This window comes from Capricornis sumatraensis, chromosome 22, assembly GCF_032405125.1.
Source record: "Capricornis sumatraensis isolate serow.1 chromosome 22, serow.2, whole genome shotgun sequence".
Classification (NCBI taxonomy): domain Eukaryota; kingdom Metazoa; phylum Chordata; class Mammalia; order Artiodactyla; family Bovidae; genus Capricornis; species Capricornis sumatraensis.
This window is the reverse complement of record NC_091090.1, coordinates 20,802,600-20,817,357: the sequence shown is the minus strand read 5'-3', so window position 1 is coordinate 20,817,357 and position 14,758 is coordinate 20,802,600. Positions and strand designations below refer to the sequence as shown.

General features: G+C 52.7%; 1 protein-coding gene across 4 annotated transcripts in view; it reads left to right on the top strand.

Annotated features, from left to right (window-relative positions):
- Window positions 1-470: 470 nt before the first annotated feature.
- Window positions 471-14,758, top strand: part of TRERF1 (transcriptional regulating factor 1) — a 37,226-nt gene continuing 22,938 nt past the window's right edge. For 2 of the 4 annotated variants that reach the window (XM_068960874.1, XM_068960873.1), the window contains exons 1-9: window positions 471-1,880; window positions 3,248-3,294; window positions 4,187-4,337; window positions 5,401-5,646; window positions 9,069-9,456; window positions 10,527-10,593; window positions 11,828-11,967; window positions 12,101-12,204; window positions 13,727-13,802. In XM_068960874.1, coding sequence (XP_068816975.1) covers window positions 471-1,880; window positions 3,248-3,294; window positions 4,187-4,337; window positions 5,401-5,646; window positions 9,069-9,456; window positions 10,527-10,593; window positions 11,828-11,967; window positions 12,101-12,204; window positions 13,727-13,802 — 2,629 coding nt within the window. Of the gene's footprint in view, window positions 1,881-3,247; window positions 3,295-4,186; window positions 4,338-5,400; window positions 5,707-9,068; window positions 9,457-10,526; window positions 10,594-11,827; window positions 11,968-12,100; window positions 12,205-13,726; window positions 13,803-14,758 lie in introns of all 4 variants that reach the window. The other 2 variants (XM_068960872.1, XM_068960875.1) reach the window with 2 other exon arrangements.

Here is a 14,758-nt window from a genome sequence, read left to right as displayed (position 1 = left end):
TGAGCAATAGCTTGAAAGTAAGAGAGTTCACATCTTATGTGAGGGTCAAGATCTGCAGAATCAGTGTAAAGGTGTGGCATGTATGAAACGGGCTATTTTTAATCCAGGCTCCCGTTTTGTGTTTATTTCTCTAATGAGTCGTGGTAGATACAGTTGCTCATTGCAAAACAGTCAAGTAAGTCCTTTCCTGTCCTTTGCAACTTGTCTTGCAGGTGTGAGCAGCATCTCTTCACCACGGTGGCATTTGGTCCGTCCCTTAGCCCGGGTGAGGATGTAAAACCCCTCGCTCTGCACATGCGTGGTAGAGGCCAACAGGAACACCTGGCTGCAGCCACGGTCACGGACATGTCAGCCGTGGAGTAGTGTGGACGCTTTCTCTCTGCTTCTCAGGGTTTCAGTCCTTTCGGGTTTGTGTCATTGACCTTTTTGTATGGTTTTGTGGCTGGACGTTCACAACCAGGGCAGGCACCATGGGGGACCAGCAGCTATACAAGACCAATCATGTGGCCCACGGTGGTGAGAACCTTTTCTACCAACAGCCACCACTTGGCGTCCACGGCGGGCTGAACCACAACTATGGGAATACAGTGCCCGGGGCTGGAATGGATGCCCCTCAGGCATCACCCATCTCCCCCCACTTCCCTCAAGACACTCGGGATGGTCTAGGCTTGGCTGTTGGCTCCAAAAACCTTGGCCAAGTGGATACCTCGAGGCAGGGAGGGTGGGGAGGCCATGCAGGGCCTGGAAACCACATCCAGCTACGTGGCAACCTGACCAACTCGAACATGATGTGGGGGGCACCAGCCCAGGCGGAGCCCACCGATGGCTACCAGTACACCTACTCGCAGGCCAGCGAGATCCGGACCCAGAAGCTCACCAGTGGTGTCCTGCACAAGCTAGACTCTTTCACCCAGGTGTTTGCCAACCAAAACCTGCGAATTCAGGTCAACAATATGGCCCAGGTGCTGCACACCCAGTCAGCGGTGATGGACGGAGCGCCCGACAGCGCCCTCCGCCAGTTGCTGTCCCAGAAGCCCATGGAGGCCCCAGCACCGGCTCTCCCATCCCGCTACCAGCAGGCGTCCCAGCAGCCTCACCCTGGTTTCACTAGTGGGCTATCCAAACCGGCTCTCCAGGTTGGGCAGCACCCAAGCCAAGGGCACATGTATTACGACTACCAGCAACCGCTGGCCCAAATGCCGGTGCAGGGAGGACAGTCGCTGCAGGCCCCCCAGATGCTATCCCAGCACATGCAGCAGCTGCAGCCACATCAGTATTACCCGCCACAGCAACAGCCACACTCCGGGCAGCAGCGGGTGTCCATGCAAGAAATGCAGCCGCCGCCACAACAGCAGATTCGCCCGCCGCAGCCCCAGCCGCAGCCGCAGCCACGGCAGGGTTCAATGCAGATACCTCAGTATTACCAATCCCCACCCATGATACAGCCTTTGCCAGAGCCGCAGCAGCCCCAGATGCACCTGCAGCCCCCTTCTTATCACAGGGACCCCCACCAATACACCCCGGAGCAGGCGCACGCAGTCCAGCTGATTCAGCTGGGCTCCATGCCCCAGTACTACTACCAGGAGCCCCAGCAGCCCTACGGCCACTCCGTGTACCAGCAGAGCCACCTGCCTCAGCACCAGCAGCCTGAGGACAGTCAGCCCAAGACTTATCCAGGCGACAGGCAGGCCCAGGCCATGCTGAGCTCCCACGGGGACCTGGGGCCTCCAGATACAGGAATGGGAGACACGGCCAGCTCCGACCTGAACCGGGCCAGCAGTGCCCTCCCGCACCGGCCGCTCCTGTCCCCTGGCAGCATCCACCTCAACAACATGGGGTCTCAGCACCAGCAGCTGTCTCCCAGTGCCGTGTGGCCCCAGGTATCCTCAGAGTGGACGTTCATCCCGGGATCTCAGGGTGCGCGTGTGTCAGCCAGAGCTGAGTCCAGTGCAGTGCCTAGTCCCATCCTCCAAACCCCTCCAACACTTTCGTTCTTTTCTTTGTTCCACAAACGTTAACCAGACACTGTGGAATACAGAATCAGTTGTGACTCAGTCTTTTGCCCGTAGAGCTTATAATCTCACTAAAGAGGCGGCCAAAATATATATCAGGTCCCAAATGATGCATGTCATGGTCAAGGCCTCATCAGGTGCCCAGGGACCACACAGTGGGGGTGGTCTTGTCCCCCTTAGGTCTGTATCCTTAGGGGACTTCCTGTGAAATTGTTCCCTTCTGGGGAGGGAGACCGTATTATGACAGCATTTCTCAAAGTCTATTGCTCAGAATAGGAGTTCCATAGAATGTTTAGCGGACATTGCTCGGGGGAGGGGAGTGGGTTCTTGGGAGAAATCAATATGAGGGGATATCTCATGTAGTTGCAGAGGTGAAAAACCTTAGCTGCCCACAGGATCCAGGCAGGTAAAGTCAATAAGCAGAATGGCCTGGTATGGATTTTGTGGACTGGAGGGCCGATGCCCCAACTAATGATATCCACAGTCAGGGTTTTTAAAAACAGTCCAGCCAAGCAGACCATGTCTGCAGATCAGATTCAGCCTGTGGGTGACAGGTATTAACTCTTAATTGTTTCCCAAATCGATTTGATCATAAAATTGCCTACTGTGTGCTGGGCACCATTCATGTTTTGGTGTGTTCCAAGTGCTACACTCAAGTGACAACAGATTCAAGGGAGGAGGGTACCTTGAATAAGACCAGGGTAAATGAAGAGAGGGCTCCAATGAAGGCTGAAGGCCAGAGATAACTCCCTCTGACCCTGTTTTGTTTAGGACTCAGGCCAGTAGTAACTGAGAGCCTTTGTGAATGCAAGAGTAAGATGACATGGCCCAGGCTAAAAAGAATTCCAGCAGGAGGTCTTGTGTGAGGCTGTATCATCCAGCTCTCCATTCTGTGTCTCTCTTGGGAATGGAGTCTGTCCATGCACAGAGGGGTGGACAGGGAGAACAGGAAAAGGAGGTGAGGGACTGAGTCCCAGTGGGCTTGTGGCTGGCGGGGCATCCTCAGGGGTGTGGCCCCAAGCCCAGGAGCATCGGGGGAAAGAAGACTGGAAGTTTCAGGTGTGGAAGGGCAAGGGCATGAGTAGCTATGAGCCTGGTCAGCATGAAGCAGAGAGAGGGAAGAATCCTAGAAGGGCAGGCCCTGGTGTTCCCGCTGCTCAAAGACCCCTCCTGTCAGAAACATGTTTTTCTTTTTCTTCTTCTTTCTTCTGGTGTCCTGCATTGCTCAAAATTAGATGCACCTACCTGATGGCCGAGCCCAGCCAGGGTCTCCTGAGTCAAGGTAGGATGGATGCATGGAGGTTTGTTGGCATGCGGGGAGACTGGGAGGTTTTCCTGGATGGTCTCATGATTCATTTCCAAATTCAAAGTCAGTTCCTCAAAGAAATGTATAAGAACAATAATAGCAGCTGTTGTGGTTGAGCCACTTACTATTATTCCATATCATGTCTAATAAAAGTAATTCAGTGAGGGTGGGTATGATTACCATGTTCCTGGCATGTAGTAAGCACTCAACCACTGTTAACTGTTATTATTATTTTACAAATGAGAAAGCCGAGTCTCAGAGAGCTTAAGTTTACACATCGAGAAAGTAGAGGTGCTGTCATAGACTCCAAAGCCCATGTTCTGCCCTCTTATCCATTCGGTGAGTGTTTGTTGAGTACCTACTATGTGCCAGACATAGAACTAAGCTTTGAGGATGCCATAGTGAAACAGTACAGTCTTGCTTTCTCCCCTCGTGGGTCTGGTAAATCATTAAAGACTTAGCCAGAACCTGACAAACTTAAGGCGTGTAATCTGAAGACTTATCAGAGGACTGAGACTCATATCTCTAAGGGAAGGCTTCTAGAAGAGGAGGAACCAAGCACCCTGCTTCTAGAAGGGTCGTAAGCCAAAGGTGGGGGAAGAAGACAGCACGTGAAGGCCTGGAATGAAGAAAGATGTTTGGTTCATCTTTTGCATGATCTTAAGCATACCCTTTCCTACTTTTGAGCCTCCATTTTCCATCTGCAAATTGGGCTCAGTTCTGCAAAGGGAATTGGTGAGGGGCCATGGCCGTTGGGAGCTCTGGGTGAATGAAATGGGTTCATCGTGGGGTATGTGGCCTTGTGATGAGTCATTGTTTCCCTTCGTTGATGTGCGTGTCCTCTCCTCTTGGCCCTACCCTTGAGCAGCGGCCAACCCAAAGGAGTGTTTGGGGAGCAGTTTGATGCCAAGAACAAGCTGACATGCTCCATCTGCCTGAAGGAGTTCAAGAGCCTGCCCGCCCTGAATGGCCACATGCGGTCCCATGGGGGGATGAGGGCCTCCCCCAGCCTCAAACAGGTGAGCAGGAATCCAGCCCCGTCCTTCCCTGGCCATGTGCTGCTTGCTTCGCTTTGCTGCCGTCAGATGGAGTAATATGAGCCCCACCTGGGGGACCTAGAGAGGCGTAGTCCTTCCCTAACGAAAGTGCTCAAGTTTTGACGCTGGGAGCCAGCCAGGTCACACAGTCCTCACTTCCACTGGCACCATGAACAAAAATCCAGAACTGAGGTGGTAGAAATCCTTTTAGGGGATCCCAGCCTCTCCGCGCCCTGGAGAAGATAACAAAGAAAACATAGAGATGCAATATTATTTTTAACTTCTGCTGCATGAAGCACTCAAGACCAGGGTCCCTTATGCCTTCCAGATCAGTAGTCAGTGGCCAGGGAGAGCTAGTGTGACCACCAGGCTCCCAGCTGCATTTTCTATTCACTGGGGCACCAGTGTTAGACTCTAGCATCTAAAGACCTTTAAATACCCTCGGGATTATCCAGGCAGGATATGCTTGTGGTGAACTAGCCACGCAGTTTTAGAGTTAGGTTAAAACTCAAAAGAATTTTCTTGATTCTTTGAATATTGTGCATCTTAATTTAAGTCTATGAGATTAATTCACTGTTCGCCAAAAACTTTGATGTGATCCAGGTCACTCCGTCTCTTGACGGTGCCAGTTAAAAGATCTTGGTCTTCCATTTGACAGATGAGTCAACTGCAGCCCAAAGAATTAAAAGGTCCTACATGAGAGCTTATGTGGGGTTTTTCCTTCTTTTTTTTTTTTTGGCCTGATTCTAAGTCCAGATCCTTTTCGTTAAAAGCAATGACAACCACACAAAAATTTTTCTTCACTGTCTGTTTGAATATACAAGTGGTCAGGATTTTTTAAATGTAGAAAATAAGAGTGCCTTGTCCACTGCCCACGGGCATCACTGGAGCCGAGGGACTCAGGGTGGCGGGAAGGAAGCCACCCTGAGGCGGTTCTCTGTCACCCACGTGTGATGTCCAGGAACGGTGCAGGAAGAGCGAAGTTGCATGCCCCACTGTGGGAGCTGCTCTGAGCCCAGGATCAAAGCCTTTATTGTCTGTGTAGGAGGAAGGAGAGAAGGCCCCGGCGCCTCCGCCTCAGCCCCAGCCGCCACTGCCGCCTCCGCCGCCGCCACCTCAGCTCCCTCCCGAGGCGGAAAGCCTCACGCCTATGGTCATGCCCGTGTCTGTCCCTGTCAAGCTTCTCCCGCCCAAGCCCAGCTCTCAGGGCTTCGCCAACAGCGTCGCTGCCGCCCCCTCGGCCAGAGACAAGCCAGCCAGCTCGATGTCGGACGACGAGATGCCCGTGCTCGTGAGGATGACCCTCTCTCCCCCACACTCGCCCCACGGGGCTGCCCCCAACCCGCCTGCTGTGAGTTGCAGCTCCACCCCACCTGCCTGAGGTGGGGACATCCCTTTGCTTTCTTGGAGATGGGGACAGATCTGCCCAGGCCACCAGCCAGAGCTCAGACGTGGCATGGCTCCTTGGGGCTGAGCCCCTGTGGCCACCCTGGGAATTCCCATCTGCGCCCAACTACCTGCTACCCAGTATATCCTAGTACTCTACCAGGTTCATGTTCCAGATTAGATTCTGTGAGACCTGAAGATGTTCCTGCATTAAAAACAGAGGTGATAACTCAGCTGATGATCACAGTGATTAAAATATGGAAGTACTGTTCCGGATCACAAAGACCCTCCCTGGTCCCTCCCCCAGGATCCCCAGACCTCCCCAAATCCATCCACCAGAGATGAAACCCCCTGGCACGGCGGGTCCTCCAGGCATCCATGCTGATGGTCAGCCTTAGCAGATGCTTAATATTTTCAATATCACCTCTGCATAAATAAATACTCTCAGAGGACCTGATTCATTGAGGTTCCCAAAGTAATTCCACTGAGATACCCACCCCCAATCTCAAGAAAGCAAAGAGATTCGTGTTTCTTACTGCCCTTCTCTTTCTCAGCTTCTAAGTGCTTCACCCAAGCAGCTTAGCCTGGCTCTGGGACAGAGATCTCTCTCTGTCTCCTTCCTTCTCCTCTTCCTTCCCTCCCTACCCTGCCCCCAACCTCCCTGGAGTCTGGAACCCCTGTGGTTCATTACATCAGACTTGTCCCCTCCCCACAAAGTGCTGTCCTGGGTCGTACCTATTCTCACAGAATAAGTGGCCACTGGGATGCCAGGAGGCATAAAGGTGGGGCTGGGCCAGGAGAAGGACAGGGAGAATAATTAAGAGAACTAGAAAAGTCCAGAAAGAGCCTTTTTGGTTCTCTACATAATATCAAGGCTCAGAAGAGGAAAAAGACAGATGGAGAACCTCTGGAGGTAAGGATTCCCATCAGCTGGCAGGTCCTGGGGGCCAGCAACAGGGAGAGAGATGAAACCACACCGCCAGACCTCCTCTTTGCCCAGGACGTGCCTGATTTGCTGGGAGAGACACTGTTTCTATCCTTTGGAAACTTTCAGCCTGAAGCTGGAGAAAGTCAGGTTCCTAGTGACACAGGGGTCAGAGCCCCAGGCAGCAGGTCTGCCTCAATTCAAGACAGAGACACCAAGGCAGCACTGCCCTGCGTGGGGCTGGTGGGGAATATACCCCGAGAGCTAAGGTCGTTAGGGACTAAGACGAGGCAAGGGACCTTTGGTGTTAGAAGACCATCATGAGGAGAGTTCCAGACAGTTTTGAAGGCAGAGATGAACTCGGTTTTGTGGCAAGGGTGAGAAAGATACTGTGAGGAGATAAGCTGAAGTGGAAGCATGAAGTAGGACTGAGTGCATGTGAGCAAGGTCCTGACACTTACTGTATTAAGAGATGAAAATGTTCAGGGAGGAGTCCTGGATTTTAATCCCCACTGTGCTCCTAGTCAGTTGGGGTGCAGACAGCTGAGACCGTTCGCTTCTCAGAACCATGGTTTCTCCTGTGACCTCAGGGGGAAGGGAGTGGGCTTCCTCAGTGGCTGTCACCTTTCTGAGGAGCTTTTAAAACCTCTCAGCGCTTGGCCCTGCTTGGCTGGAACTCTGTATATACTTCCTCCCAGGTGATAATCCAGGTCTGACCTTCTGGGGGCCTTCCCTGGCCCACAGTCTCAGAACCTTGCCTGGAGGATTGGAAAGTTCCAGTTCAGAGCTGTTGTCACTGAACCAGAGTCTCAAGGAGAGAGAGCCCCAAAGGGACCTCTGGCCCTGTCTGTGGTCAGAGGTCTGGATTCTGGTGCAGTGTTGAAGACATGCAGAGTCAAGCTGACCTCATCAGTCACCCAGGAACTGGGTGTAAAGCACCAGGATTGCTCCCCTAGTTGCGGGGCACGGGCATCCTTTCCCCATTCCTCAGCCCCCTCTGCATCTGAGGCTCAGGCAGCGAGGAGCCCTCTGGTGGGGAAAGAAAGCAGGTTGGGGCTCTGTGGCCTCAGGAGGGCCCCCCGGGGGTGAGTTCCTCTGCCCCTTCTTTCCCCACCTCTCTGCTTCCCTAAACTCCCCTGCTAGGTGCTGGGATGGCACCCCAGAAACTGAGGGGGAGACAGGGAGGGGCAGCCTGAAGTGCTGAAGGCAGCAGAACTGCCTTCAGCGGGGTTTGTTAGAGGGAGAGAAGCCCAGAGCTGAGGGGTGACTGGGGCAGGTCACATGACCATGGAAACCCTTCCCATCACCCCCTGCTGCCTCCTACTGAGGCACCAAGGTGGATACCAGGATTGTCAGGGACCACAGCTGTGACAGGCACTGGCCTGCAGGGCCTGGGAGGGGACCACAGACTGCCCAGAACTTCCCTGCAGGTATCTCCTCTGCACCCGCCACCGACCCCTGCCCTACAACTGCAGCACTGTCAATCCGGCCTCACCCAGCTCTGGGTTTTCTGAGCTGATGCTGGCACACACCAAGTCTGTTTATGTTTGGCTTTGGCATGCCCTGCTTTATCTCCTTCCATGCATATGTTTACTTATTAGTATATCTGTTTCCTTGTGGCAAATCTTCCTTCCAGAAGATGCTTGGTTCTGCTGGAATAAAATAAACTAAACCCGCTGACAGGAAACCAACCTAGGAGAAGGGTTTGCCACAGAGAGCCACCAGTGCTGGGAGCAGGAGTGAAGGGCGGTGAGGGGGAAGGGTCAGCGGGTCCACTTCTAGGAGAGCACATGAGAGGGGGCGCCTCGGAGATCCCAGCTGGCCCTCCTCCACCCTGACAGTTACCTCCAAGGGAGAGCCCAGTGTGCGGGTCACTGGCCCTGGGAGCTTTGGCTGAGGCCGGACCGTCCCCTCCCCCGCCCCGTCTTCCTGCCCCACAGCCTCTGCCAGCTTCCCTGAATAGACGATTCTGTCCCCTTCTTAGAACATGTGTTATCTGTCCCCGAGGTCCGTCCCTGGGGAGCCCGTGGGGAATTAAAGGGCCCACTCAGCTGGAGTCCACTCAGCAGATGGGAATGTGGTGATAAGCAGTAAAGAATGTGAATTTATTCTTTCTTGCCCACCCACTGTTCCTACACCCACCCACCCCCAATCCGTCTCCAGACATGAGGGATTTCCTCCCAAACCAAAGTCGGCTCCCTTAACCAAGCCACCAGATCTCGCCTTGCCGGAGATGGCTGTGACCGTTTGTTTCTCAAGGCAGGGGACGCTGGGGTCAGCCCGGGGCGGGGGAGGGGGGGCGTGTTCCCGTTAGAACGCAGATTGCCCCCTCCCCTCAACCTGTGGCAAGGGCCTGAGGGAAGAGCCCCAGGATCTGAATCGGACCGTTCTTCCCGTCGTAGGAAATTCCCAAGAAGCACCAGCCAGGCGCGGCTAAAGCCGAGGACGCCCTCAGAAGCGCGCCCGCGGAGAAGAAGAAGTTCCGGCACCGGCCCGAGCCGCTCTTCATCCCGCCACCGCCCTCCTACACGCCCAACCTCGCCGCCTCGCACTCGGGCGCCACCCTCTACCAGAGCCAGCTGCGCTCCCCGCGGGTGCTGGGCGACCACCTGCTCCTGGACCCCGCCCACGAGCTGCCCCCCTACACGCCCCCGCCCATGCTCAGCCCGGTGCGCCAGGGCTCGGGGCTCTTCAGCAACGTGCTCATCGCCGGCCACGGCCCCGGCGCCCACCCGCAGCTGCCCCTCACGCCCCTGACGCCCACGCCGCGCGTGCTGCTCTGCCGCTCCAGTGAGTCGCCCCCCGACCCCGCCGCCGCCACCCCGGGGGCCGGGGGGTGGCGGGGGCACCCTGGCTGTGGGTGCTGCCCTGAGAAGCCTCCCGTTCTGTCCTGGTCTCACTCACCTCGCAGACCTTTGAGGTGGCCCACAGACCTTTGAGATGGCTCAGGCCGTGTGCTGCGTGCTAGGAATTCTTAGAATACTTACCCTCAAGGGAATCACAGTCTAGCCGCGGAGACCAACGCATAAAGCTCATTAGGGTTTCTCGGGGATGAGGGAGGGAAAAAAAAGAAAAAACAGTCGAAGTGCGCCGTGGAGAATCGTGTTAAGACACCCAAAGTAAATGTACTAAGTACACGTACAAATAGGATTAGCTGCAAGACCACACCTCCACGTTTTAGCACGCGGTGTAAAGATCAAGGCCTGTAGCAGGATCTCTTTCTAGAGCAAGAGGAATGTCATAGAACAAGAAAGCTTAACAGGGGAATTCCCTGGCGGTCCATTGGTTGGGACTCCCGGGGCTTTCACTTGCCAAGGGCCCAAGTGTGACTCCTGGCCCAGGAACTGGGATCCTGAAAGATGCACAGTGCAGGCCAAAAAAAAAAAAAAAGAATGAAAAAAGAGTAGTAGACCGGAGAGATAGCTGGCCTCTCCTTACTCTGAGAAGTGCGTGTGTGTGTGTGTGCTAAGTTGCTTCAGTTATGTCTGACTCTGTCCTGACCCCATAGACTGTGGTCTGCCAGGCTCTTCTGTCCACGAGGTTCTCCAGGCAAGAATACTCGAGTGGGTATCCATTCCCTTCTCCAGAGGATCTTCCAACCCAGGGATTGAACCCAGGCCTCCTGCGTTGCAGGCAGATTCTTTACCCTATTAGCCACCAGGGAAGCCAGGTGTTAAGAAATAGGGAAACCCTAAGCCACGTTGCTCCACACTCCAGCTCCTCAGAGACTGCTGGGGTAACTCCTGCATGGTTTGGGTAGGAGAGGGACCCTACCATGACTGTTCAGGTAACTGCTTGTTTAGTTTAGTTTCTTTAGTATCTTCTCTGCTAACCAGTGACCTCTGGTTTTTGTGCTTCAGACAGCATCGATGGCAGCAACCTGACGGTCACCCCGGGGCCTGGAGAGCAGACCGTTGATGTCGAACCGTAAGGAAGAGCCAATTATTCTTTAGAACAGAAGCCTCAACCTAGAAAAGGGAGAAGGAGCTTTAAGAAGTATAGCTAGTACTTCTGGGGGCCGAGTGGCCACTGGGCAAGAAGTTGTGGAAATTGTAGGATCGTGGTATTTCTCAAGTGTGATGGTTACCCTATAATTTCCAGTATTTCAAGGCCCTTTCTACAGACTGAAGGCATTAAAAATGTGGAGCCTCGTATTTGGAGAACCTTAGTGTCCCTATCTCCAGCTCCATGAGCCAGTTTGGTTGGGGGCCACAGGCCTTCATGTCCCCAGTGACATCTCTCTCAGGGTACCTAGCTCCCTAGGAGGCTTCACCCACCACCCTGCTCCTTTACCCCCTCCCTAAGATTTTTGGCTGGGCCTCCAAATGGGCTTGTTGAATACTTGAGTTGGGGGATATAATTGAAAAAAAAAATTTTTTTTTTTTTCTCTTCATGGATAAATGCAAAAGAAGCCAGATGGTAGAGTGGTGAGTAGATTTGAGTCAGGAATCAGGAAACTTGGTTCCAGCACCATTTTGTTATTTGATCTTGATAAAGTTAACCTTTGTAGAGTTAAGTTAACTCATCTGTTAAGTAGGAATACTTATCACTGCTTTGCTTACCTCACAGGCCTTTGTGAGGTTCAGATGGGATCATTTATGTGAAAATGGCCTGAAAGGATAAAAATAAGGACTTTGTTCCTTTGGGTCAAGTGGTACCTTTGGCCATGCTCTGGGCATCTGTCCCCTTGGCATTAGCACCCTCCCTCTCCCAGCTATGAAAGTCGCTCAGTGGTGTCCGACTCTTTGTGACCCCATAGACTGAATAGTCCATGGAATTCTCCAGGGCAGAATACTGGAGTGTGTAGCCTTTCCCTTCTCCAGGGGATCTTCCCAACCCAGGGATCGAACCCAGGTCTCCTGCACTGCAGGTGGATTCTTTACTTGCTGAACCACAAGGGAAGCCCCTCCCCAGCTCTAGGGAGCTAAGAATCCCCAGCCAGGCTTCTCCCTTGCTTCCCGTGGCATCTCTCCCCAATCTTCAAGCTGTTCTTTATCCCAGTGAAAAAGTCATGCCTGGAATCTTCAGATCACACTGTGAGGAAATGCCCCTGCATTCTTCTTGCAGAAGGAGCTGTTTTCCTTCGTTTTCAAGTCCCTGACAGTTACCTTTGGTTTCAAATTGAAGACCACACTGTTGTTTTTCTTCTTGTGATTTAAAGACGCATCAACATTGGCTTGCGATTCCAAGCGGAGATCCCAGAACTCCAGGATGTCTCTGCCCTGGCCCAGGACACACACAGGGCCACACTAGTATGGAAGCCCTGGCCAGAGCTGGAAAACCACGACCTCCAGCAAAGAGGTATTGACAGCCTGGGAAGAACTGGGCAGGAAGGGCTGGATTTCTCCTGGGGGCCTCTGGCTCTAGGATCAGTGTGTCTTTCTGGTGACACTGAGCTCTCTCTGATGCAGTGCCCTATCTTTGTTCCCAACAGTGGAGAATCTCCTGAATTTATGCTGTTCAAGTGCGTTGCCAGGTGGAGGGACCAATTCTGAATTTGCTTTGCACTCTCTCTTCGAGGCCAAAGGTGATGTGATGGTAAGGAACCATGAAAAGGAGGCTTCCCAGTTCATACTCTTCATGTGGAAATTCTGAAAAGCATTTCCCCAAGTTCCTGTGTTGTCTCACGTCCCATGTAACCAACTCATAAGATGATGACCAGTCAGTGTGCCCTCCCATATTCCTTATCTCAGTGAATAGGTCAGAATTTGAAAGCCTGCAAGAAAACCTCCAGTTGGACTTCTGTATACACATCTGTTCCTCAGTGATAATGATTTGAACGTCTGTCTTGGGAAACTAGAATTTCTTTTCAGCGGTCTTGTAATTCACATCAGGAAACAGGTCTGCAACGGTGGAGGTAGAAGGCCTTCCTGAAATAAGACTTGGCCTAAAAAAGCTTGTCATTCTCTGCTCTTCATTCTTCCCTACCATGGAAATCAGAGTTTGATGTCCATAGAACTGTTTGCTGCCCTAACCAAAGAGAGATGTTTGCTGCACACCATCTGGTGTCATTCTTCCACTTTTGACACAGTTCTCTGGCAGACCCAGGCCAGGATGTTGGGACTCTTCTCCCAGAATCAGAGCTGATCATTTGCCTGCTCAACCGGGACCCCTGGCTGGAGCACTACATCACTAGCCTCAGCTTTCCCTTCAGTAAATACATGATTCTTACACCAGAGCCAGCCTCCTGTTTTGTAAGTTTATGAAAATGCATAAGCAAACAAATGTCCCAGTACTACCTTCTCACAAGATTATTGATACCCTTCAGAGATTCTCTAGAACACTGGAAAACTCCCCTTGACCTTTTAAGATCAGTGCTGCAGAGCTCTGCTTCTCAAACTTCTAACATGCACATGAATCCCCTGGAGAGGCTTGTTAAAATGCAGCAGTTCAGGAGGTTGGGGTCCAAGGGCCTACATTTGTAACCTGCTCCCAGAGGATGCTCAGGCTGCTGGCCCATGGACCGCGCTTGGAGTAGCAAGATTCCAGACCTTGCTCTGCCCCTAAACCATCCACTACTCAACTCCATTTGTGCCATTTTTAAAGAACCCCAACAAGGCTGAAGGAGGAAGATTTGAATAGGTTATTTTGTGAGGCTCCCTGGAAGGACAATGTGCAGTACAGTTATTACTAATACAGCTGTTTGTGTTCAGTTATAATGAAACATGTAATTTTTTTTTCTGAAAAAACAGTTCCAAGTCACCCACTCATTTCCTCAGAACCCTTTCCCAGAGACTCAGCCTCCATTCATAGGAGGCCCCACAGTATCTGACGGCGGGGCCCTCACCAAGGAAGGAGTGGCGTTTGGGCTGCCGTCTGTGTTTCTGTAACATGACTAGCTGGCTGCAGGCATGAGCAGGGGAGATATTAGAATGATGAGTCCTGTTGGGTGCTGACTGGAAGGAGGACCCCAAATAGGGGAGTCTCCCCTTGTTTCCCTTCCAGCACCCCCACCTCGGGCCCTGCCATGCTGGCTCATCTTCCTTGTGGGATAGTTGGTCTTCCGAGGATGCACAGCCCCATGAATGACTCTCACCTTTTCTCTCCCGTGGGTCTGCAGGCTGCTCTGGAAATGCTGCTGTTGCGGAAACCAGTCAGGTTAAAATGTCATCCTTTAGCAAATTACCACTATGCTGGTAGGTGCCGGGGCCCTGCTGGGGCTCACTGTTTGCATGTTGCTCGTGTCCCCTTTACTAACAGAGAGCACCCATTCTCTCCTCAGTGCCGCTTGTTAACCCTGGGCCTCTGGGGCATGGCCAGTGGGGCAGCTGTGTCCACCGACTGGTTGCTGTTGGGCATTTGTCTGTCTGTCTCCTCCCTTCCTGGGTGTGCTAAGAGCTGAGCAGCAGTGGACAGGGGCCCCGCATGTGGCAGTGGGAGAGAGCCCCAGAGGGTAGAGCACAGAGGCAACAGCTCACAGTGGCCCCTTGGCTTTGGAATCCAATCTTACCTGCTCCCCGTGGCCCTCTGTAGTTTTGGTTTCCTCACCTATAAGGTGGGGCTCATATTCCATCCCTTATGGCATTTTGTGAAGACTAGGGAGAGCATATTGAGCCTCTTGCCTGGCACATTCTTGTAGCCATTATTATTCATTTATTGAACAATTTAAGATGAGGAAGTGACAGTGACAGATTTTGATACAGTACTGCCTTGTGCAGTTTGGAGTCTGAGGAGGAGGCAGTTATTAAACAACAGGTCACACGAGTAGCAGGAGAAAGACACGTATGTGCACGTGTATACATGTACCTGTACGTATACACATGGGGCTTCCCAGCTGGCGCTAGTGGTAAAGAATCCACCTGCCAATGCAGGCACAAGAGACTGTGGTTTGAGCCCTGGGTCGGGAAGATCCCCTGGAGTAGGAAATGGCAGTCCCCTCCAGTGTTCTTTCCTGGAGAATTCCATGGACAGAGGAGCCTGGTGGGCAACCGTCCATGGGGTTGCAAAGAGTCGAACACGACTGAGCGCACACACACGAACATATACACTTACGTATACTTGTATGCATAGATACACACATACACACACATGTACACTGTCTTAGAAGCGGGTGGATTAATAATGGCATCACCAATAAGAGGGAAGAAGCACA